At 39.8% G+C, this 22,794-nt stretch overlaps 1 protein-coding gene across 2 annotated transcripts in view; it reads right to left on the bottom strand.

Annotated features, from left to right (window-relative positions):
• HTR4 (5-hydroxytryptamine receptor 4) overlaps positions 1–22,794 on the bottom strand; it is a 155,460-nt gene that overhangs the window by 9,178 nt on the left and 123,488 nt on the right. Inside the window, exons 5-7 of one of the 2 annotated variants that reach the window (XM_027081665.1) lie at positions 17,385–17,538; positions 16,413–16,454; positions 13,201–13,769 (exon numbers count right to left, since the gene is read on the bottom strand). In XM_027081665.1, coding sequence (XP_026937466.1) covers positions 13,201–13,769; positions 16,413–16,454; positions 17,385–17,538 — 765 coding nt within the window. The remainder of the gene's footprint in view (positions 1–13,200; positions 13,770–16,412; positions 16,455–17,384; positions 17,539–22,794) is intronic. The other variant, XM_027081666.1, reaches the window with a different exon arrangement.

The raw sequence follows: 22,794 nt of genomic DNA, 5'->3' as shown, positions 1-22,794 counted from the left end.
CACACACACACACACACACACACACACACACACACACACACACACACTCCTTTTGCCAAAGTCAGAAACTCTAAGCAGGCAATGAAAATTCACAAATAGAAGAAAAATTCCATTATACAAGCCAGCAAAGGAAATAAAAGTTTGAAAAGAATAAAAGGAACATGAGTAGGCACCAAATATATTTGTTTGTCAGGTTTATCAAAATATAGATTCACCCATTTCTTAGAGAACAAAAAGCTCTCCAAGGACAATTCTAACTGTGAAATGTTTCCAAGAATCTTGTAAAAAATGAGAATGAGAAAATAATTCAGAAATCACTTGGTAAAAAGCAGGTTCTTGGCTCTTTGGTTGAATATAACCCAGAGCACACTCAGATATTTGTTTATACAACCAGAAGCCATCCACCAGGTTTCCTTGCTCAAGGGTTGGAGATGATTTCACAGCATTTCTTGGAGCACAGAAGCTAGAACTTTCTGCCTCACTCCCTTCCCCACAGTTCCCCTATCCTTGCAGTTGAAGTAATTTTCCTTCTGCTTCTGAACTTATTGCTCAGGAACTATCCTGTACCTCATAAGGAGGATATTATGATGATTTTGACCCCAAACCATTTCCCCTCAGACCCAGTTCTGACAATGCACCAGTGTTCCAGAAAAAGAAGCCTTGTCTTCCCAACCTAGTGTTCCTGCTTTTTTGCCTACTAAGATGATGATTATGATAAGGAGATCACAATATATCAATAAGTTACTTATCCCAAGCTCTATATGTATAGTATCTCACACCAGCCTCGTAACAGTGTTATGAGGCAAGAACCATCTTTACTTCCACTTTTGCACAGGAAGAAACCGAGGCAGCAAGAGGTCAAGTAACCTGCCCAGGATCATGCAGGTTCAAAGTGGCAGGACCTGAATTCAGACTGAGGTTCATCAAATGCCAAGTCCTATGCTTTTAGCCATAACACTAAACTTCTTTATCAGTACTCTGATTTCCTCTAGGTTGGGACCCTGCCTTAACTACCTTCAGACCAGAGAAGTCCAGGTCTTAACTGTCCCCATGTGAAAAAGGAAGAACATGAAAACCAGGTTGAGGGGATATTTCTTTAATCTCAGTCCTTCTCCTTACAAATCTTTAAACAGCAATTCCATTCATATTAAAGCCTCAAAGAACAGAAATTTATCTGGATAGGTGGATATGACAACATTTTTCTCAAACAGGATCTCAGGAATAAAATCAACTGCTTAACCACTAAGCAGGCATCTACAGAACCCAGGAATGGATTCCTTCCTTAGATGTGTCTAAATTTCCTACTAGCCAGATTGCTAGAAGAATCATAAAGGAAAAGAAAATGGTCCCTGCAATTGACAATATCACCTCTGGCACATCTCTTCCCACTGGTAACCTTTCCAGAAGGTCTCCAGCTTCAACCAAAGTGCTACACTGGCTAAAGTAGGTTGTGCTCTCTCATGTTTAACTGCACTGTGGGAGGACTTGCGTGGTTCTGTAACTCACACAATCACAAAGAAAGGGTCTGACAATATCTCCTTTGACCTCCCACCCCTTCCTTGGCCATGCTGACAAATGATCAGTCAATGCTTCCAGTGACTGATGGTCCATCAACACTTAGTAAGAGGATCCGTTCCATTTTGTGCTGAAACATGCATTCTTAAAACTTCAATCCTTTGTACCTACCTCTTTCCCTTGAGACCACGCAGAACAAATCAGATCCCTCTTTCCCAAAACAGCCTTCAGAGATATTAAAAACAACGCTCATGACCTGAATCTTCTTTGAGCCCTAAACTCATCATGCCCCATTCCTTCATGAATTCTGCAAAGAAAATCATGATGTTTTTCCTCTCCTGGAGACACTCTAGTTTGTCGACACCCAGAGTAAGAAGCAGCTTTACCACTTCTATGGGCCAGAGTCAGGTATCATTACAGTGTGGACTAAGCACACATTTACACAGGGATATGGTTTCCTAGTAGGTCTCTTAAGTGTGCTTTGGAGGCAATTCCTTCCTGAACAGCTGCTCCGACTAAATTGGGAGGACTGTGTCTCTGGCAAGTGCATGCTGTAAGGGAACAAGTTCACAGAGCCTGCCTCGGAGAAAGGGTTTATCTGCAAGGTTACTACTGGCACTCTAACCACGGACATTCAGGGCCCTTCCTCTCAGAAATAATTGCCTTTTACAGGGTTTTTTCCCCCTTGTCTTGTCTTGGGTGTGGATGTGGATTAAGAGGAGCCAAGGGATGCAGGGGCTGCACTGTAGTAGGCAGATAAAAGCACACACAACTCCTGGCATTGATCAAAGACCTCTCCTCCTGCTGTCCCCTGGCAGAGGTAAGGAGGTTCTTTGTTACAAATCCCAGAGGACTGGTTTAAAGCAAGGTTTTTCAACCACAGATTTATTTTGAAATTTGGGACCAGAGAATTCTCTGGGGAGGGGTGTCCCATGCATTCTTGAATGTTTAGTAGCATCTCTGGTCTCCGTCCACTGGATGCCAGAAGCATCCACCAGTTGTGAAAACCAAAAATGCCTTCAGGCATTGTTAAATGTCCCCTGGTAAACAAAACTGTCCCCAGTTGAGAACTACCAGTTTAAATCCAGACTATCTCAATAGTTTAAGACATGGAGCTAGACCTAAACTTGAAGTATTATCTATGTGAACTTTCTCATTTTATTGGTGCTGAGAGAAATGACAGCAATCAGTAAGGAATTAGAAGACAGGCTTCCTGCTCTTTCCAGTGTCCATTGAGAACACTGATGGTTCTCAATCCTGCTATACGTTAGAGCTCCTAAAACATACGCATTTCTGGTCCCCAACCAGACCAATTAAAATGGAATTTCTACATGTGGAACCCAGGAGCTCCCAGGTGACTCTAGTGTGCAGCCAGGGTCAAGGGTCAGAGCCCCACATCACACTGCCTCTATTCTTGACCTCTGATAAACCACCTTGAGCACCACTGCAGCTGGGTGTGGTTTGGGGTTTGCCCTGAAGTATGACATGCACAGTGGGCACCAATCTCAGAGGGCTGGTACATGGAACCCTAACAACCTAGCAACAAGAGCACCTGCAGAGCCAAAGGGGGAAAACAAATACACACAGACTGTAACCAACTTGTTAGACAAGTTAGCATGTTTTATGTCGGATCAAAGAAATGCCTACAGGTAATTTAAAAGCCAGAAGGCATATTCAAAATAAGAGTCCCAACTGTTCAGCACAGGGCATGATGTACCCAGGAAACAGGTCTTGTCTCATGTTTAAACAATTATTTATAAACAGTGTAATTAATTTAATTTCATTCATTTCTGGCTTTTCTTCTAACAGAGGGAGCTCTGCGTTCCTTGTTTAAGGAGCAGTGTTTAGAACACAGAGATTTCTATTGACTCATTTCTTAAGAGATGCTTATCAGGAGGCTGAGAAAATAACTGGAGAAGTTGTTTGTTTTAACCAAGATATGAACAATGTTATATCTACAATTATAATAACAACAGTTACAGCAGCTTCCGTGCATGGAGCACTTTCTGTGTAACAGAAGCTGGGCTCAGCTCTGCACATACGTTATCATATTTAACCTTAACAAAAGCCCTAGGAGATGGGTTCTAATATTATTCCCATTTTACAGGTGAGGAAACAGAGGCCTAGAGATGTCTGGTCACATGCTAAAGATTATATAGATAGTAAATGACAGATCTCAGACAGGACTGACATCCAGATGTGACAGACTCCAGCCCCTATAGCCATTATGCTACATTGGGTCCAATGCCCCTTTGTTTACTTACCAAAGTTCACCTTCCTCTGAGTCAGAGACAGTGGAAAGGATGATGTTTTAGGCCTCAGCACTTTAGTCCAGCAGTAGGCATCCTGGAGGGCAGCTTAAGCCACTTGATTACCGAACTTTTGCAAGTACACTCTGCAAACAGCACTAACTTTTCTAACCCTGAGTATTTGATGAAGCAAGTGGAGCTCTTCTGATGTTATTCTCACTGTTTTCCCGATGTGATCTCAACAAGAACAATGTTTTGTGAGAGCTCCTTCAGGTTGGGATTGGGGAAGGACTGAGGACAGGGCCAGCTTCATGGCTGTGTGACCAAAGCAGTCACACAGGAACCCAGAGCTTGGTGTAATGTTCTGCTTGTCCTCATCTTGGAATTCTCAATAACTTTATCTTTGAACTTGTGATCTCTGAGGGACAATGAAGCATGCATGTGAGCAGAGATGACACGTGCAGTATGTGTGTACACCATAGTTCCTTGCTGCCTCTCACGTTAGTGATGCCCTGTGAGCACAGAATTCTGGTAGACCAACCATACATAGTTACTAAGACTCAAAGCAAACACAACGTGAATACATAATGTATATAAAGCATCTTCCTTTCTCCCATCGTCTTTCTGTCAGCAGCTTCTGTAACATGCTTACCTTGTATTTGCTGAGTCTTGCTGAATTCCCACAGATCGTGGGTCCACTACAATTCTGCACTCATGTTTCCTATCAACACATCTATGACTGAGTAAGCAGATGGCTGGTGGCCCTGAGAGCCCATGTTTTCCATTTGAACCAGAACTTGCCAGATGCAGAAAGGAGGCAGTGATTTTCTAAGAAAAAGGAACCATCAAGGAACCCTACCAAGTCTTTTCCACATGCATTGCCTTCCTCTATTAGCCAAGCACTTATGTTGAAAATACTGACATAGAAAGAAAGGATATGATAGAGCAAATCATGGTTCTTTTCTCTTCACTCCTTCTTTACTCCCCAGTAAGCTGAAGGGAGAATGTTAGTAGAATGTGTGTGTATCAAGAAGTGAAATAAAAACAGTTGCGTTAGTTTTGTGCACTGTCTGGTAAAAATAAAATACATAAGCATGTCTGAACTACAAAATACAATTTGTGTAATCTGTATAATTTTGGTGACTCCACACACAGGTTAAATGCTCTTATTTTTGCATTTAAAACTGTCAGTGCACAATATAAAGACAGACGGTAAATTTTCTGCTAATACTTTAAAACTGCATTTTGTTTTTCTACTAGAGAAAAGGTAAATAGCAAATAAAATACACATGACAAGTTGAGAGAAAGACTGAGGAGGAAGGAAAAAGGATTTCCATTTTAATACTTTTAACAGAAATGTGTTCCTGCCCTTTGAACCAGGGGCCCCCCATTTTCATTTTGCATTGGGGCTGCGAATTATGCAGCCATCCCTGGGGGAGACTGGGGGAGAGAAGGCAAGGTCATGCTCACCCAGCCTTGGTTTACCCAGATTAAGTCTGCTTTGGCTCAAAACAATGAGGCAAATGTTGAATCCAATTGTAGCCTCCAAAGTTCAAGGCAAAGGCCAAAAACCTCTAAGCAGAAACCTCTAAGGATCCAAAGTAAATCAAACCTAAATTATTTCCTCATCCATGGGTAATCTTCCAATCTACTATGTGAAAACCTTTATTTAAATGGGGAATTCTGATGGGGTGAATTAGAAAGTTGGCAAGTGTCTACATAGTGGAAAAACAAAACAAACAAAAAACTATTCCAGTTAAGGAATTAACAAAAAAAAATTTTTAAGTGGTGAAAATTTATTTCAGTATACACTGTCCATGTGAACAATAGGGTCTAGATAGGGTCTGATAAGGGCATCCATTCATTCATTCAGCAAATGTATTAACTGAGCAATGTGCTACACCCTGGGGGAACTTTTGGGAATAAAATGGATGTTATCTGCCCTCAGGGACTGACAGTCTAACTGGGAGATAGATAATAAAGAAGTAAACAAGACATGAATACAATTATAAATTCTGATAACAAGAGGCAATAATGACCTGAAAGAATTTTTTTTCCTTCTACTGTTTTTTGGGGGAACCTCATTCTCTTTGCCTCTTTCTTACTTTCACTTTTTCCCTATCTTCATATTTTTCTTTATTGATTCCACATATAAATCTGAATATACTAATCTTATGCATGGAAATGTCAAAGACTTAATATAGCCCATCCACTAGAATCAGTTTATTTATTATTAAGCTCTGGTGGATAACAGGAGTTAATAAGTATGAGGGAAAATATACATTGTTTCCTTCGAGAGAGAAGGTTCAAATTGCTTTAGAACCTTTAGAACAGCTTTAGAGCTGTTTTGTCCACTGGAACTTTTTACGATAAATGAAATAGTCTACATCTGTACTGTCTAATCGAGTAGCCACTTACAATATGTAACCACTGAGCTCTTCGAATGTGGCTAGTGGTTACCCTATTGGACAGGGCAGGTCTAGAGACCTCCAGGTCAATGGAAAACCTTTTCATCGGGGGATTGAGGGTGGAGAACAGAGGATGACAGCCAAGAGCCAAGTTAGATATGTAAGAATTTCTTTGGGAAGTGCTTGAAGAAATGTTCAGCCTTCTTAGGAATCAGGTGAGTGACCTAAGTTTGAGCAAGATCTATACTTGGAGAACCAGGGAAGATGCTGAAGCCTGGCATGAATAGAGAAACCCATCTACAAAGCTAAACTTTGCATGTAAACTCTGCTTGTGTTACCTAACTTATAAATAGTCTGCTCTTACAACATACTTATCTCTCCCATGAGGACAGAGCTTTGCAGTTAGGAAAGCAATTGCACATCTATTATCTTGTTTGATTTTCACAGTGAGGTAGTGACATAGGCAGGATAGGAATTATTTACCCAAGAAGCCAAAGCTGGAATCCTCAGTGGATTTCACGTACAGAAAAATCTCTGTCTAAAGTTACTGTCAGCACCCTGAGTCCCTACTCTGCCATGGACAGCTAATCAGAGCTAATCAGCATAGAGACAGCTAAATAGAAGAGAAGCTAGGCCAGGGGAGAAGGAACAGAAGCATTCCTTCATTCCCTTGTCAAGTCTCATGATGTTCCAGGTACTTTACTAGGCTCAGAGGATACAGCAGTGAACAAGACTGGCAAAATCCTTGGCGTTTATCCAGTGAACAAAGAATTCCAGAATCAAATCCCTATTTAACCTCAAATCAAATCAATATGGCTTATTCCTATCACCTGTCACCCACGTGACTCTGTGTAGTCACAGTCTATATGTTCACGCTATGCCTCCCAAGTAGGGAGTATCACTTGGCTTGAAGAATGACTGAGCTGAGGCCAGGCTTCCAAAGGAATATTCTCCCATATTTTACTGGTTAACATCAGATAAAATTATCATGTTTCTTCCTTCTGTCATTTGGATTTTGTACACACAATGTTGAACAGCAGAGATGACAAGGCATTCTTGTCTTATTCCTGACTTGAGTAGGAAAGCAGCCAATGTTTTCTCATTAGGATATTTCTTCCTTTCTCTGCTGTTATGTTTGATGTGAGTTTCCTAGAGTGGCAAAAGTAACTTCTATGAGACTAGGAGAGATGTTGGCAGATGGGGAAAACACAGTTACAGAATCAGGTTAAAGATGTGACAAGGAGAGAGACGCTGGCTCCAAATTCACTAAGAATCAGTTCATACACAGGATGAACCTGTTAGAATCCATTGCTCACATGCTGGCATTATGCCTCTTTCTTATATATGTGTGCATACAAATTAAAATAGCCCCAAGAAACATTTTTATGACACTAATTCATGTTTGGAAGCTATTTTTTAAAAAGACTATGTACCCGGGACTTCCCTGGTGGCACAGTGGTTAAGAATCCGCCTGCCAACGCAGGGGACATGGGTTTGAGCCCTGGTCCAGGAAGATCCCACATGCCGTGGAGCAACTAAGCCCATGCGTTGCAACTACTGAGCCTCCACTCTAGAGGCCACAAGCCACAACTACTGAGCCCGCGTGCCACAACTACTGAAGCCCGTGCGCCTAAAGCCCACGCTCCGCAACAAGAGAGGCCACCACAATGAGAAGCCTGTGCACCGCAATGAAGAATGGTCCCAGCTTGCCGCAACTAGAGAAAGCCCACGCATAGCAACAGACCCAACGCAGCCAAAAATTAATTTTAAAAAAAGACTATGTAATGTACATATCTATAGGACAAACTATTTCATCAGCCAACCAAGTGTTATCTTCACTTCTATTTTGATTGTGGGCTGGATATTCCCAAAGAAGACAATTATCCAACAGAAAACAACCAAACACAACTGCAGACATCTCTGCTACTGTGTGTAATTAGTACAATCTGAGTGATCAGAGTCCTCTAAAAATGTCTTGCAAAAGCATATTTTATTTCACTGGCTACCCAACTGCTTGTTTAATAATAAAATGTCATGTAAGTCAAAGGGCTATGAGGACAGGGCCAAGCATGGGAAACTTACTATTCTAAACCACTGAGGCCAGACTAGCTCATTTTTAATTCAACCTGGAAAAGTACAATTCCATTCTCTCAAAAAGATTTTAAGAGAAAAAAGTTCATAGTCTCATAGTGCTGCCATGAACTGGCTTTCCTCAATGTGAGTCTTGGGTTGTAGACTAAGTCCTCTATACTTTTTAGAGCCTCAGGGAAGATTAAAAAAAGAAAAAACAGATAATTTTCAATTTTGAGCATGTGAATCCTTCATAAACCTGAAGATAATCATGAAGATATTTCATCAGTAAAAATGTACTGATCATTTGACTATATACTATTTTGCAGATACTGTGTGAGGGGCTATATGGTACATGGAGAAAAGAAAGCCATAGTTTCTACCCTCAAGGAATAATTGGCCTTATAGGAGTCAAATAAGGAACTCTATAATCAAAAGCAGCACAAATGCCATGAAAAAGAGTACTGTAAACAGGCCACTGCCATTCAGAAGTAGAAGAAAAGAACAAATGATCCAATTGAAAAAATGTGAAAAGGGTGATTTCTATAGTAGAGTTTAGTCCCTACCCTGAGGTGAGCTTGTATTAAATTGATTATTTCTTTGAATAGTCAACATGTACCCAGGGACAGGACTCAATCTGAGATTACTAAGAACAGGGCCACCTGATCTAACCTTAGTTCCTTTTTAGAAAAGAGACTGAAAAATGCCTGGATTTGAACAAGTTACTAATCTTCACGGCTTGCAGACAAGATAGAGAAATATAAGCAGGACGGTAGAGTTGACCTTTTGATAAATATTTCACCAAATTTATCCAAAGAGTCAAGATAAACATGAGAAGTGGTAACCCTATTCCTAACTCTAAGTGGGCTGGACAAAACTGAACTCTGGAATCAGAAAGACCTACGTCTGAATTCCAGCTTCATCATTTACTACTTGTGTGAGTTTGGGCCAGTTACTTACCCTCTCTAAACCTTGGTTTTCTCATCTTTAAAATGACGATAATTATAATATCAAATTCTTTGAGTGTTGTAAAAATTAAATGCAATGATGCATTCAGAGTTCTTAAATACAGTAACTGGCACAGTCTTTTCTGGAATTATGTTAGGAATCACAATCATTATCATTAATATGGAAGGAGGTCTCTGGTGGCCTGCCCAGTACTTTGTCAACAGATGCCTTGGATGAGGAAATTGAAGGCACACTTATCAAGTTCCAAATTTTATATATGCAGCTATAAACTTGTTCAGGCATCATCTTACATTTCTGTGATTTATATTTTGCTCCTATGGTTGAACTTTACATTTATTTCAATTTAACTCCATATTTCCAATACCGGCTGATTGGTTCTCCTTTCTAAAATCTTTAAGTCTGCCTTATAACATGTTAGTTTCCTATCAGAACTACAAAAAAAAGTGTCTGGATTTAGTAACACGGTAGATGATAGCTCTACTTATGGAGATAGGGAAGACTCAGGAAATTTGCAGTTGGGGTACGAGATATAGGAGGATTCTGTTTTGGATGCATGAAATTTGATATTCCAAAGAAGCACATAACTGGGGTTGTCAAGGAAGCAAATTGGATCTTGTGGTCTGGAGTTTAGAGGGCAGCTATGACCTGGAGATATTAATTAAAGAGAGGGTTGACAGCATGACAATTGTATTTAAAGCTATGGATGGTCAAATCACACCAAGTGAGAATGTAGTTTGAGGAGAGTATCAGGAAGCAAGCCCTGAAGAACTCCAACATTGAGAGGCCAGACAGAGAAGGAAGAACCTGTTAAGGATTCTAAGAAAGAGTTGCTAGTGAGTTAGGAGGAAAACCAGACAAGTATGGTGTTTAGGAAAATTAATGTGGAAAATTTTTCAAGAAGGAAGTGAGTCAACTGTAAGAGGTCAAATAAGAATAGTTTTTTCAAAATCTGAAACTTCTATAAGACAAAAGTTAAACAAAGTTCAAAACCAAGCAGAAGATGGGAGGATGTATTTGAAAATTATATAACAAAGGATTAATATTTGGAATATAATAAAGAGCATCCAGAAATTAATCAGAAAAACAGAACAAAGTTGTCAGATGAAGTACCAAACATATGAAGGTGCAGTCAATAACTAATTTAAAAGAGGTTCAATCTATCAAGTCATCTGGGAAATGCAAATTAAACGAAAGAGCATATTTTAAATTAGTATATTCATAAAAGATGCTTAGTATCCAGTGTTGGTGAGGGGAAGGAGTAGCAGATACTCTCACACCCTGCTGATGAAAATGCAAAGCACTATGGTGCTCTGGGAGGTCAATTTCATGGTAAGCATAACATTTTTAAATGCACATACATGTCAACAGTGCAATTTCACTTTTGGTAGTTATCTGAGAGAAATAATGGCATATGTACAAAGAAATGTGTTCCAGGGCATTAAAAATAGTACAGTTTGTAACAGCAAAAGATTGGAGACACCTACATATCTACTAATGGGAAATAATTAAATAAAATTTAATATGTATTTTTAGTACAGAAGATTATGGAACAGTTAAATAGAATGAGTTAGATTTATATGTTCTGATGTGGAATGATCTCTGAAATATATTGTTAATGGATAAAAAGCAAGGTGCAGAAAAATACACACAGAAGGCTCTATTTATGTAAAATGAAGGGAAAAAATCTATGAATTTGTATGTTTTTATGAATGTTTGTAAATGCACTGAAAAGATTAGCAGACTAGTGGTAATTCTTGTCTCTGAGGCTAGGGGTAGGATTAGCAGGATAAAAGCTGATTTTACTTTTCATTGTTTTGGTTTTATATTTCATGAACTCATGTGAATTTGTTGATGTCCTATTTGTGGGACTTTTAAGAAAAACACACATTTTCCTTAGATTGTGTTAAGTTAAAACAGTTGATCTGGAGAATTAATTTTATGGTTTGTTAATTTACCCATGAAGAAACATATGGGGTTATTTGTTATGTAGCAGGAAATAAAACAGGCAGGATTCCTGTCCTTGCAAGGCTTACACTCTAGTGGATTCAAGTTTCAAATAGTTTTCTATGTATAGGCCACCCCCACTCTTATAAGATTCCTCACCCCCACAGAAAAACACCTCAGACCAACTTTCTGTACTTCTCATGACCTCAGGAAGAAATAAATGTAAGGAATAAAGTGTGAAATATACACATAAGCCATCTCTAAACTGCCATCTCTGCTTAACAATCATGCTGCAGATTTCCAAAAGCAGCAGGGATAAAATAATATAGTATTAGTAAAATAGGTTTCTTGGGATGCCCTAGAAACCCTAAATTCTTTCTATGACTGTTTCTACGGGAAAAGGTACCAGTTCTAAACAACTGACTTAGTAAATGCACTGCTGGAGCATACTCTGTAAGTAGTCGGCAGCCTGTACTCGGGCAACTGCTAAGCTTAAATAGCTAAAAACTCGCTGGCACCCGCACAGAAGTTCTTGTACATACACTCTACTGTTGGATCCTTTCTATGACACTGACGAAGGCACAATAATTAAGAAAGAATGACAGCCTATAGGAGTATCCTTTGAGGCCTTTCCACCAGCTGGAATCTCAACATCATACTAGGCTTTAGCTACAAGGCTGCCCACACTGGTAGCAGAAAATTGAATTCATGCTTCTGAGCAGTCTCTGAGGCAAAGCATTGATATTTCATAGCAATTCCTATTTTTTTCTTCTTTTCTTACACATGCAGATGAAAAGTCCCCAGTTTTCAGCTGCCAGAACAGCTAAATATTGTCATCATCAGAGAAATTAAATGCTTTTCTCAAAGAAGGAACTGCTCTTTGGAAATTCCTGTGCATCTCAGGGCAAAGGAAAAAACTGTCGTTGCCAATTCATCTTTGCTACAGGATGAATGTATTTATCACACATAGCTTTACAGAGCTGAGAACAACTCTAAGCCAGGGTAGCAAGAAAATTCTCAGTTTGGAAAGAGGCATCATGCCTAGTCACTGAACTTCAAAGTTACTCCCACCTCTGTCAACCTACGTGACCTTGGGTAAACCACCTGACATTTCCACACTCCTTCATATTCCATTTCCTTCCTCATGCTGTTCTCTGTCTGGAATGCCTTCCTTGACATCTCCTCCAAGTCTCAAATTCTTATAAAATGCTGTTCTGTGACGTTTTCCCTGATTCCCTTAACCAAGCCAGCTTCTTTCCTACTCATATCTCCACTCTACATTGTCCATACTTCCAAAATATCATGTATCACATAACATTACTATTGCATATTTATCATTCTATTTATTTTAGTCTAGTTTATCATGTTATTTTATGGTCATCTTAGGGTATCAGGTTATATGCTACTATTCACATTAGTAGTATTATGAGCACTTACTATGTATCAGGCTCTATATGAATACATTATCCCTGTCATAAAAGCCCTATAAGATGGGTATCATTATTATTACCATTTTTTACAGTTGAAGAAAATAAAAATCAAAAGGGATTATACAAATGATTAGCAGTGGCACTGAGAGTCAAAATAAAGACTATTTTACCATGCTTTTAATCACTATCCTAAAATACTACCTATAAGTAGGAGTAGATAATATTTACTAAGTTCTTACTATGTGTCAGACTCTGTACTATGTGCTCTACATATATTAGCTAATTTGACCCTCAAAAAAGCCTGTGATGTAGAAATCGTGATTATGATTTTCATTTTTTTTTTAATGAATTTAAGGTTCAGAATGGTTAAATGACTTCCCCAAATCAAAGAACTATGGAGGCTGGATTTGAATGTAGGTCATTCACCCCCAGTGCCTGAGCCCTTACCCTGAGCCCTTACTCTATTCCATTAACGGATGGTAGAATTTTTTTTTTTAACCTTTGAAAGTACTGCACAAGTTTTCAAAAATAATCTATCTGGAAACAGAAAACTGGAAAGTTACCTCTTCTGAGTCCTGCAAATAAGCAAAGTCTAACAAGCCCTGAAGTACTCACCTTAGCACATGTGTGGATCCATTAATGGTTGTGGTTGAACAGGGGACAGTCTGGCCCAGAACGGAAGGTCTTCGGTAGCGTTCATTGTCACAGCAGAGGATGATGAGGAAGGCATGTCTAAAAGACTTATTCAAGAAGGCGTAGAGAAAGGGGTTCAACCCAGAATTGATGTAGCCAAGCCAGAGGAAAGCGGTCCACACCTGCCCAGGGACAGTGTAGTCTACGAATGGATCCACAATATTGGTGACAAAGAATGGAGCCCAGCAGAGGCAGAAGCAACCCATGATGATGCACAGGGTCTTGGCTGCTTTGGTCTCTGTCCTCATGCGATGAGTGCTATGTTGGTCTGCTGGCTGGGGCCTGCCCTCTGAGGGGGCTCCTGCCCGTTGTAACATCTGGATCTGGTGGGCATGCCCCTTAGCTGTGACATAGATGCGATAATAGGCCAGCACCATGAGGAGAAACGGGATGTAGAATGCCACCACAGAGCAGGTGATGGCATAGGGCTTGTTGACCATGAAGATGCAGTACGTAGAGTTAGCGTTCTTGTTGAACTTCCTTTTTTCTATCTGAGAGTTAGAGAGAGAGGGGAAATGAGGAAGGAAGGGAGAAAGGGAAGGAAAAAGTGAACAGGAAGAAGCAGGAGGGGAATGAGAAAAATTGTAAGAAAAGGAAAAGGATAAAAAAGAAGAGAAAAGGAGGGTTTGGAAGGTAGAAAGAAGGAGAGAAGAATAGTGAAGGAAAGGGAAGGATGAATAAAAGAAAAACGTGAAGGGAAAGGAAATAAAAAAGAAGGTTTATCAGCAAAGCTTTTCTTTTTCTTCTAGTAAGCCTACAGCACATAGAACCATGATAGCAGAAAAGGAATATACTTTTGGCTGCTTTGGGTATTCTTTTATCTCAGTATTTCCCATATAAAATTTAGAATCAGCTTATCAATTTCCATAAAAATCTTTTAGAATTTTGATTGGAGTTAGAATAGAATGACTGAGGAAAAGTAACAGTTTTTCAATGTTAAGTCTTCCAATTCACAAACATGATAATTCTTTCCCTTTACCTAAGTCTTCTAGAATTTCAGTAATATTTTACATTTTTGTGTAAATATCTTACACATCTTTTATTAGATTAATCCTAAGTATTTCTATTTTTATTCCATTGCAAACAGTACTACATTAAAATTCTTATTCATAATTGTCTGTTGCTAAAACACAGAACTCAGTGAAAATTTTTTGTATATTGGCTATGTATCCAGGAACTTTGTTAAATTAGTAACTAATATTTCATCTTTAGATTCTTCTGAATTTTTTCCATGAATACTCATGTGATCTGCAAATAATGACAATTTCACTTCTTCCTTTCCAGTCTTAATACCATTTTCCTTGCATATTGAACTTGATAAGATCAACAGTACAATACTGAATAAAAGGGGTAATAGTGGACACCATTGTTACAGTCCTGGTTTCAGGAGAGGAGCTTTCAATATTTTACTATTAAGTATGACACTTGCTGTAAGTTTTTTGTCAATGCACTCTATTTGAGAAAGTTCCCTTCTATTCTTAGTTTGATGAACTTATATATACTACCAAATGTAAAATAGATAGCTAGTGGGAAGCAGCTGCATAGCACAGAGAGATCAGCTCAGTGCTTTGTGACCACCTAGAGGGGTGGGATAGGGAGGGTGGGAGGGAGATGCAAGAGGGAGGAGATATGGGGATATATGTATATGTATAGCTGATTCACTTTGGTATAAAGCAGAGACTAACACACCATTGTAAAGCAATTATACGCCAATAAAGATGTTAAAAAAAAAGAATAAAATTTCTGTGTATACTTACACATTCATCATCATAAAAAAAATTATGATTGTATATTGAATTTTGTCAATGCATTTTTGGCAGTAATGAGATGATCATGTGGGTTTTCCCTTCTTTCTTTTATTCATACAGTGAATTACATTGATTGTGTTAAATTCCTGGCATAAACCTCATTTGTATTGGATACTGTGATATACTAGATCCCTCTTAAGAATTGAGACTTTTTTTTCCACCTATAAACTCTGCCTGCTGACAGCTCTTAGTTACCAGCCTTCTCTAGAAATAGTCCTTGGCTGAAGAGAGCTGTGTAACCCAATGACTCTTCCCTTCCGGAGGTCAGCATGCATGCAGTGTGAAGATACACATGAACAGAGATATGTATCATATATATTTTGATACATAACACACTATTTCATTCACTGTGTATACATTTAGTATCTTGTCCTATAGTATTGATATATTGTAAGGTTATAGTATATCCTCCTATTGAACTGACATTTTTAATCATTACAAAATCTCTTTTTATCTAAGTATTACTTGCCTTAAGTCACAGGAATCTAACTCTATATTTCACCTAGGAACAAAGATTCATGATTTGCTAATTCAGTATTTGCAGCAACTTTATAGACCCTAATTACCATGAATAACAAGGATCAACTGTACATGTGTTATGAACATCTGGGTTATGCTAGTTTCCCTCTAGGCAGATTCAATGTGCAAATGAGTAAAAAGATATGAAATGCAATCATAATACCATGGAGCAAATACTAGGCACGTTAACAGTAAGCAGATGCCCCATTCAGTTACATGAAGTAAACAGGGGATGCTTCTATCTCACTCTCACAAATGAACAAAATTCCCTAGGTTATTCTCCTTGAAAGTTCTACGTTAGAAGGTAAGAGTGCTGTACCCTTGTTACAAGTTTTAATGCACAGAAGATTATGCTTCCAAAGGCTTCTCCGTTAGGGATTAAGTTTAGCACAAACATAAGAACACAGACTCTGGAGTCCAGTAAGTCTGGGCTTAGATATAGTCACCACCACTCCCTAACAATGTGACTTAACCTCTCTGACCCTCAGTTTCCTGAGGACAATGACAGGATTTACATATACTATTATTGTGAGGCCTGAGCGAGATAATAATGATTAAATTAACACGGGGCTAGGCACACAGTAAGTGTTCAACATTTGTTGGCCATTATAATTATTATTCTACTGGTTATTGGAAATTTGAATCTCATTTCCCCCAAGAATGATAAAAATGAAAGTTTGAAAGAAGAGGGACAGGATTTAAGAAAATATCAATACAGTCTCCCTTGTACGGATCCCCTTTCACTTCTCCACTCCTCTGTGCCCAGCATTTCTTTCAGAAGCCCAAGGAACTCTCGTTCTGACATACCACATGCAAATCCTGGCCCAGCCTTGGTTTGGATATCCTTTCCTGGACAAAGAATAAGGCAAGATTAGGGGCTAGGAATGGGATGGAGAGAGGAAGGGGCAGCTCCTACTCTGACTGGTCCTCTTGGGCCAGAGCTCACTCTCAATCTCTCCTCCCCATTCCCCTCCCTACCACAACACGGTCCTGGGATCCATTTTAAAGTGATTGCCTGACAACTTCCTTAGGGAATATACATACCTGCTAATGGATCCAGACCATAGCTTTCGATCTTCATTACAAGTTTGATATTAAAAACATAGTATGTCAGAGCTGGAAACTCTTCATGAGCATCTAGACAGGGCTTGGCAGAAGCCTGGCACCTGTGCCACGTGTTGTTCTCCTGCACCACTGGAAGACACTGTTCCCACTGAGGACCCATGAATTTTCTCATCACAGACTTTCAGGAAGTGGGTCAGGGACGGAGCTGAGCTCAGGGTCCAGTTCTCTTGACTTCTGGCCCAAACATTCTCCAGAAGCCCCCACCTCCTTGACAGGTTTTCTGTGGGTCACTGTAAGCCTCATAGGATCTCAGCATGAAATGAGATGAAGGCCTCTTGGGGCACATCACTTCCCTCAGGCTCTGGAGTATGTCTGCTAAGCTTTGAACACCTGTTTTGCTATTCAATAGCTGTGTGACACTGGGCATGTTACTTCACTTTTTGACCCTGAGTTTTCTCATCTGTGAAATGGGGGAAAAGTATTGTAATTTTCCCAAAGGGATGCTGTAAGGATTATATGTACATAGTGTACTTTCTGGCATGCAGTAAGCTTTTGAAAATGTTAGCCTGCTTTTTTTGTTTGTTATTGTTGTTACTCAGACCGCTATCAGGATCTTTCTTAGAATATCCACCTAACCTGACATTGTTTATTTAGAATCCCAAGCAAACAAAGTTAGTCAGACAGTAAACCAGTGGGGTCTGCACGAGTACTTACCAAATCAATTATGCCAACGTTATTCCAGCCTTGCATTATAGGGAGAAAAGAGATAAACAAGGGGATGACCCAGCAGCCTCCCAGCATTAATGCGATGTGCAGAGGGGTCATCTTGTTCCTATAGACCAAAGGCTGGCAGCAGATGGCATAATACCTGGAGAGGGGATAGGGGGGTGCCAAGGGAAAGGATGGATGAGAGGGAGAAGGAGGGAGCATAATTGATGAGAGAGAAGAGGGGAGAAGGATGAAGGAGAAGGGCAATAAGCAGAGGAGATATTGGGAAAGAGGAAAATTAGAGGGGGAGGTAGAGAATAAAAATAAGGAAGGAAGAGAAAATAATGGGGGGAAATGGGGTGAGTGGGTAGTAGAGGAAGGGAAGGAGAAGGAGAGAGAAGTGGGAAAAGAACAGAGGAAAGAAAAAAGCAATGGTACAATAAAATGTTATATTGGTCAAAGAGTTTCTACTATTATAAATATAAACTTTAGATCATACATATGAGAACCAGGCATTGGTCCCATATCCCTCTTCCTCTCCCAATATCTGAGAAGCTCAACATATACCTGAGGGTCTTCTCAGTCTCAGACACGGATCCAACACTACCCTCATGCCTGGGCATTTTAAGAGCTTCTGTCCAGCTCTCTGGGCCTCAGTGTCTAGATGTATGCAGTCCTCTCTGATAACAACCTGAGGTGACCCAGGGTTGGCCCTATATCTGAGCTCTAAGAACAGTATCTCAAACTTGTCCCCATCCTCTTGATCACCTACCTATACTGAGGTGATGCTCTAAGTCAGTGTTCTTTAAATTGTGGTCCAAAAATTCCGCCCTTCTCCCCTGCATCAGACTCACCTCAGGAGACCTACTTAAAATGCAGATTCCAAGGATCTCCTGAATTAGAGCCTGTTAGGGAGGAATCTGGAGTTTGCATTTTGACAAGTGGAAGTCATTACTGCTGTTTGCTAGGTATGTCCAGTTCCCCCTTTTGGGCACATGCACTTCCTGACCTCCTTGTGGTTAAGTGGGGCCGAGTGACTTGGCCTCCGAGTCATGAACAGAACTGACATGTGTTACTTCTGGGCTGAACCATTTAACTGTTTCTCTGATACCAAGAATGTCAAGTTCCAAATATTTCCTGCTCCATCATTTCCTACCTACTGGTAGAGACCATCTCATCCCCATTTATCAGGGTCCGATCTTCTCATGGGACTCTCTGCTCATGCTTTCCTGAGCCCAGATTCTGCCTAGAGTACTAACTTTCTTCTTATCTCCAGAGAGAGGTGCAACTTGCCAAACTCAATGATCTGGTCTTTAACTCCCAGATTGCTCCTTGTATGTTGTTCCAGTCATGGAGATCACTACTTCCATGCCCAGGAAGTTCACTGAACTGGCAACAGGCAAAATACCACGGTAGTTCTATCAGCCATTTGTCTTTGGAAGAGTCAAAGAAAAAATGCATAGAGACAGCCTGGGGGCTAAGTCTATTCTTTAAGATTTTTCACCATTTAATGATGAGCCACCCCCTTATATCCCTCATTTTATGCAGTTCACTTTGTTAATTTTTACAACCTCTTCCTTTCTTTTCTTAATTCAAAGCATAACTAATAGAACAATGGCTATATTCTTTGAAAAGGTCGTGGTAGGATGAGTTGGGAGAGAGGGTGCAATGAGAAGGAGAGCCTAGTGTTAAAGCATGAGAAGAGCGTGCCTCAGGCGCTGCAAGTGGATTATACCCTTCCCTACAGGGCATCAAAGAGTAGCTAACCACATTGTACCAGGGAGCTCCCTGTGGCCAGCAAGACAGTGGGGTATCCTGATCTGGACCAGAGTATAGAACAACAGACCAAACAATGGGAGAGGGAATTACTCAGGAACTAACTTTCTCTACCTGTAAAACTGACATGGTAGCCAAATCTAACTAAAGCTAACTCAGTAACAGAAAGAACCATGATTAGCTGGAATTCTCTCCACACTCATCACTTATTTAAGAAAGGCAAATTATATCACAGTGGCAAGTTTTCCTTGAATGGCTGTATTAACAATCATCAGAGGTTTACTAACATAGAGCTGATGAATTTGGAGTACATAAAAATATACTTTTTTTCTTCAAATTTTGCTCCCTTCCTTATTTCCTGCTAGAGGGCCTAGATTAGATATTGGTTTTGTACATTTACCATTTTTCCTCCTTTTTCTTGGTAATAGCATCCCAAATCCTTTGGGAATTCTCTTCTCTGTTGCTGTCATGTAGCTGGGAAAAAAAATGATGGGACTGACTTTTCCAGCCGGGGAGTGACCCAATCAGACATTTTCCTGGGACTCTGAATGTCATGCAGAGTGATGCAAAAATGGCAAAGTCAGAGAAGGTTCCTCTATTCCCACAGCAGCTTCCTGGTGGGGCTGAGAGTAGCTCCTGCTCCTTGGATCTTTGGGCAGTCGTGCTCTTGCCCCTTTGGGTCCTCATTCTTTAGCTCTTCCTTCAATTAAATAAGTCACCTCATATTTTCCCACAAAATTTCCTTTTTGCTTAAGTTGATCTTATGTGTGCAAGTGTGTCCCCATCTCCCAAAAGATATGTTGAAATCCAAACCCTCGGTGCCTTGGAATACGGCCTTATTTGGAAATAGGATCTTTAGAGAGGTAATAAAATTAAAATGAGGCCATTAGGGTGGGCCTTAATCCAACATGACTGAAATCCTTTCAAAAAGGGAAAGTTAGACACAGACAGATATGCTCAGTGAGAAGATGGCATTGTGAAGACAGAGGATTGAAATGATGCTTCTACAAGCCAAAGAACACCAAAGATTGCCAGCAAAACAACTGAAGCTAGAAGAGACAAGGAAGAATCCTTTCCCTACAGGTTCAGAGGGAGCAGGGCCCTGCTAACACCTTGATTTCAAACTTCTAGCCTCTAGAACTGTAAGACAATAAATATCCTGTTGTTCCAGACCACCCAGTTTATGGTACTTTGTTATGATAGCCCTAGCAAAAGCTAACAAAGTTGGCTAAAGGTAGCCTCTGTTACTTGCAACCAAAGTACCTTGCCTCAATAAAAATGGTTTTGAATGCCAGATATGTCCTTCATAGATGCTTTGTTCTAAGTAAGAATACCTTTGTTTTTATTCAATATACCTCCAGATCATAGCTCAAATTATAGCATCCCTTCATCTACCAACCCAAAGAAGGCAATCAAGGGATAAGTGAAAAATATTGGGTTGGCCAAAAAGTTCGTTTGGGTTTTTCCATAACATCTTACAGAAAAACCCAAAGGAACTTTTTGGCTAACCCAATAGATATCCCCCCTACCTTTGCTGTATAATTTATTATTTTTGAGGTTTGGAACAGATGTCAAGATATTGGGTAAAGATAAGACTTTAGGAATTTGGGTTGGATCTCCATTGTCATATAAATCTAAAAATTCAAAAAGACAAAGCCAAATTAAACACCTTGCAGGACAGAAGGTATATTTGAGGAAGCAAGATGTTCTTCTGACCTCCATAAGTAGATATGGATGTTTAGAGGATTATGTTGGGAAGACAATAGAATTTACAGAAGAACATGTAGATTATATTCAAAGTATTTGAATACATGGTTATATTGGTGCTCATAACATTTTTATGAAAGCCTTTCTTTCTAAGTCTAACTTGGCAGGGTGACTGTCTGATTCCCATGGCATGATGAATATCCTGTCAACAATAAGAAATCCCCAAGTTCTGCTGTCCAAATGTTCTATGCTTTAATTTGCATTACCCTAGGCTATTAGGAGCTGCTGCTACAGAGAAATAAATAATGGTGACGGGTTTCCTTTTGAAATTCAACTTCAAGGGGAATCCTGTGGATGTAGTACACATGCTACCAATCCCTTATGCATTTACATACATAGTCAGTGCCCTGGACAATGAGTGCTTGCAATAAAGTTCCTTGGACAGCTCATTTCCCAGGGGGCTAAGGTGGGACACAGCCATGGTTTCTTGCACAGAGAGCTGTAGAAAGTTACTCTTGCATGATGTGAGGTGGCTGGGCAAGCCTGGGAAAAATCCTTCATTTCCTACCTTAAAAGTTAGCAATAAGTAAAAGGAAAAAAGAATTTCATTTTCTTCAAATTATACCGATTGAATTGTGAATAATAGTAAGGATGAATAAGAAAAATACCAAATTCTGTCTATGTATGTGTTTTACTTAAATCTTCTTCTCTACAACTTCAATCTGGTGCTATATCTTACAGTAAAAATAATATGATTTTTAAGTGGCACGGAGTAGAGAATATAAGGTTTTTATCTGGAGCTCAAATTAGAGCACTCGATTTTATGGGCCCAAGATTCTTACCAAGGCCTTGGCATCCTTGAGACAGCTGCCATAAATAAGCCCCCTCATATTCTTCTAATTTCTTTCCTTATATCTTTCCAATCTTTGCTTTCTAGCAAAGGATCTGAAAAATAAACATCCTCTTGAAGGCTGCATTCAAGAGTGTAAATTAAGTATGTGAAAACAAACATCACTCAATAAAATGATTAATAAAAATTGAGTTCTAGGGCTTCCCTGGTGGCGCAGTGGTTGAGAGTCCGCCTGCCGACGCAGGGGAACATGGGTTCGTGCCCCGGTCTGGGAAAATCCCACGTGCCGCGGAGCGGCTAGGCCCGTGAGCCATGGCTGCTGAGTCTGCGCGTCTGGAGCCTGTGCTCCGCAACGGGAGAGGCCACAACAGTGAGAGGCCCGCGTACCACAAAAAAATAATAATAATAAAATTGAGTTCTAGTGTTAACTGACCCTTAAAATGCTAACTTTTGTCTACAGATCAAGGACCAGATAGAAATCAGAAAACTCGATCTTTACCTATCATGGTTGCTTTTTAATGTTTACATTTGGATTATATTACCAGTGCTAACAACAAATATATTTGTCCTATTATGAACTGCCTCCCAAACACATGTACAACACAAATACACAGAAGTAGCTAGTTAAATTTGCAAGTTATTTGGAGTTTAGGCAAAGCACACTTGCTGAGTTAATAATAAGAGTTACTTTTCATTTACTTACCAAGAAGTCTACCTGTATCATCTCATTTGGTCCTCACAACTACTTCTGAAATAGGAACTATAAATGCACCCCTTTCACAGATGAGGAAACAGAAACACAGAAGTGCTAAGATTTGTCCAAGGTCCCACTGGTGGTAAGAACCAAGCTGGGATCTGGCCCAGGCAGCCTGACACAAGGGTCAGAAGGTTAATTTCACTACTATCACTTCACTCTGCCACCTTCCCAAAATCCCCAAGGGATTATTCTAATTCTTTACAAGCCACTTTGGAAACATAAAAATATTGAATCTCAAAACTTGAAGGATCCTCAAAATCCTGAAATCCCCAAGTCCCCTCTAAAATGAGGTATATCCAAGCCTGCATGAATGCACTAAGGACTGG

Source organism: Aethalodelphis obliquidens, unplaced genomic scaffold (assembly GCF_003676395.1).
Source record: "Aethalodelphis obliquidens isolate GAN/ISIS:26980383/991018 unplaced genomic scaffold, ASM367639v1 scaffold45, whole genome shotgun sequence".
Taxonomy (NCBI): domain Eukaryota; kingdom Metazoa; phylum Chordata; class Mammalia; order Artiodactyla; family Delphinidae; genus Aethalodelphis; species Aethalodelphis obliquidens.
The sequence above is the reverse complement of the archived record's forward strand: the minus strand, read 5'-3'. Positions and strand labels throughout refer to the sequence as shown.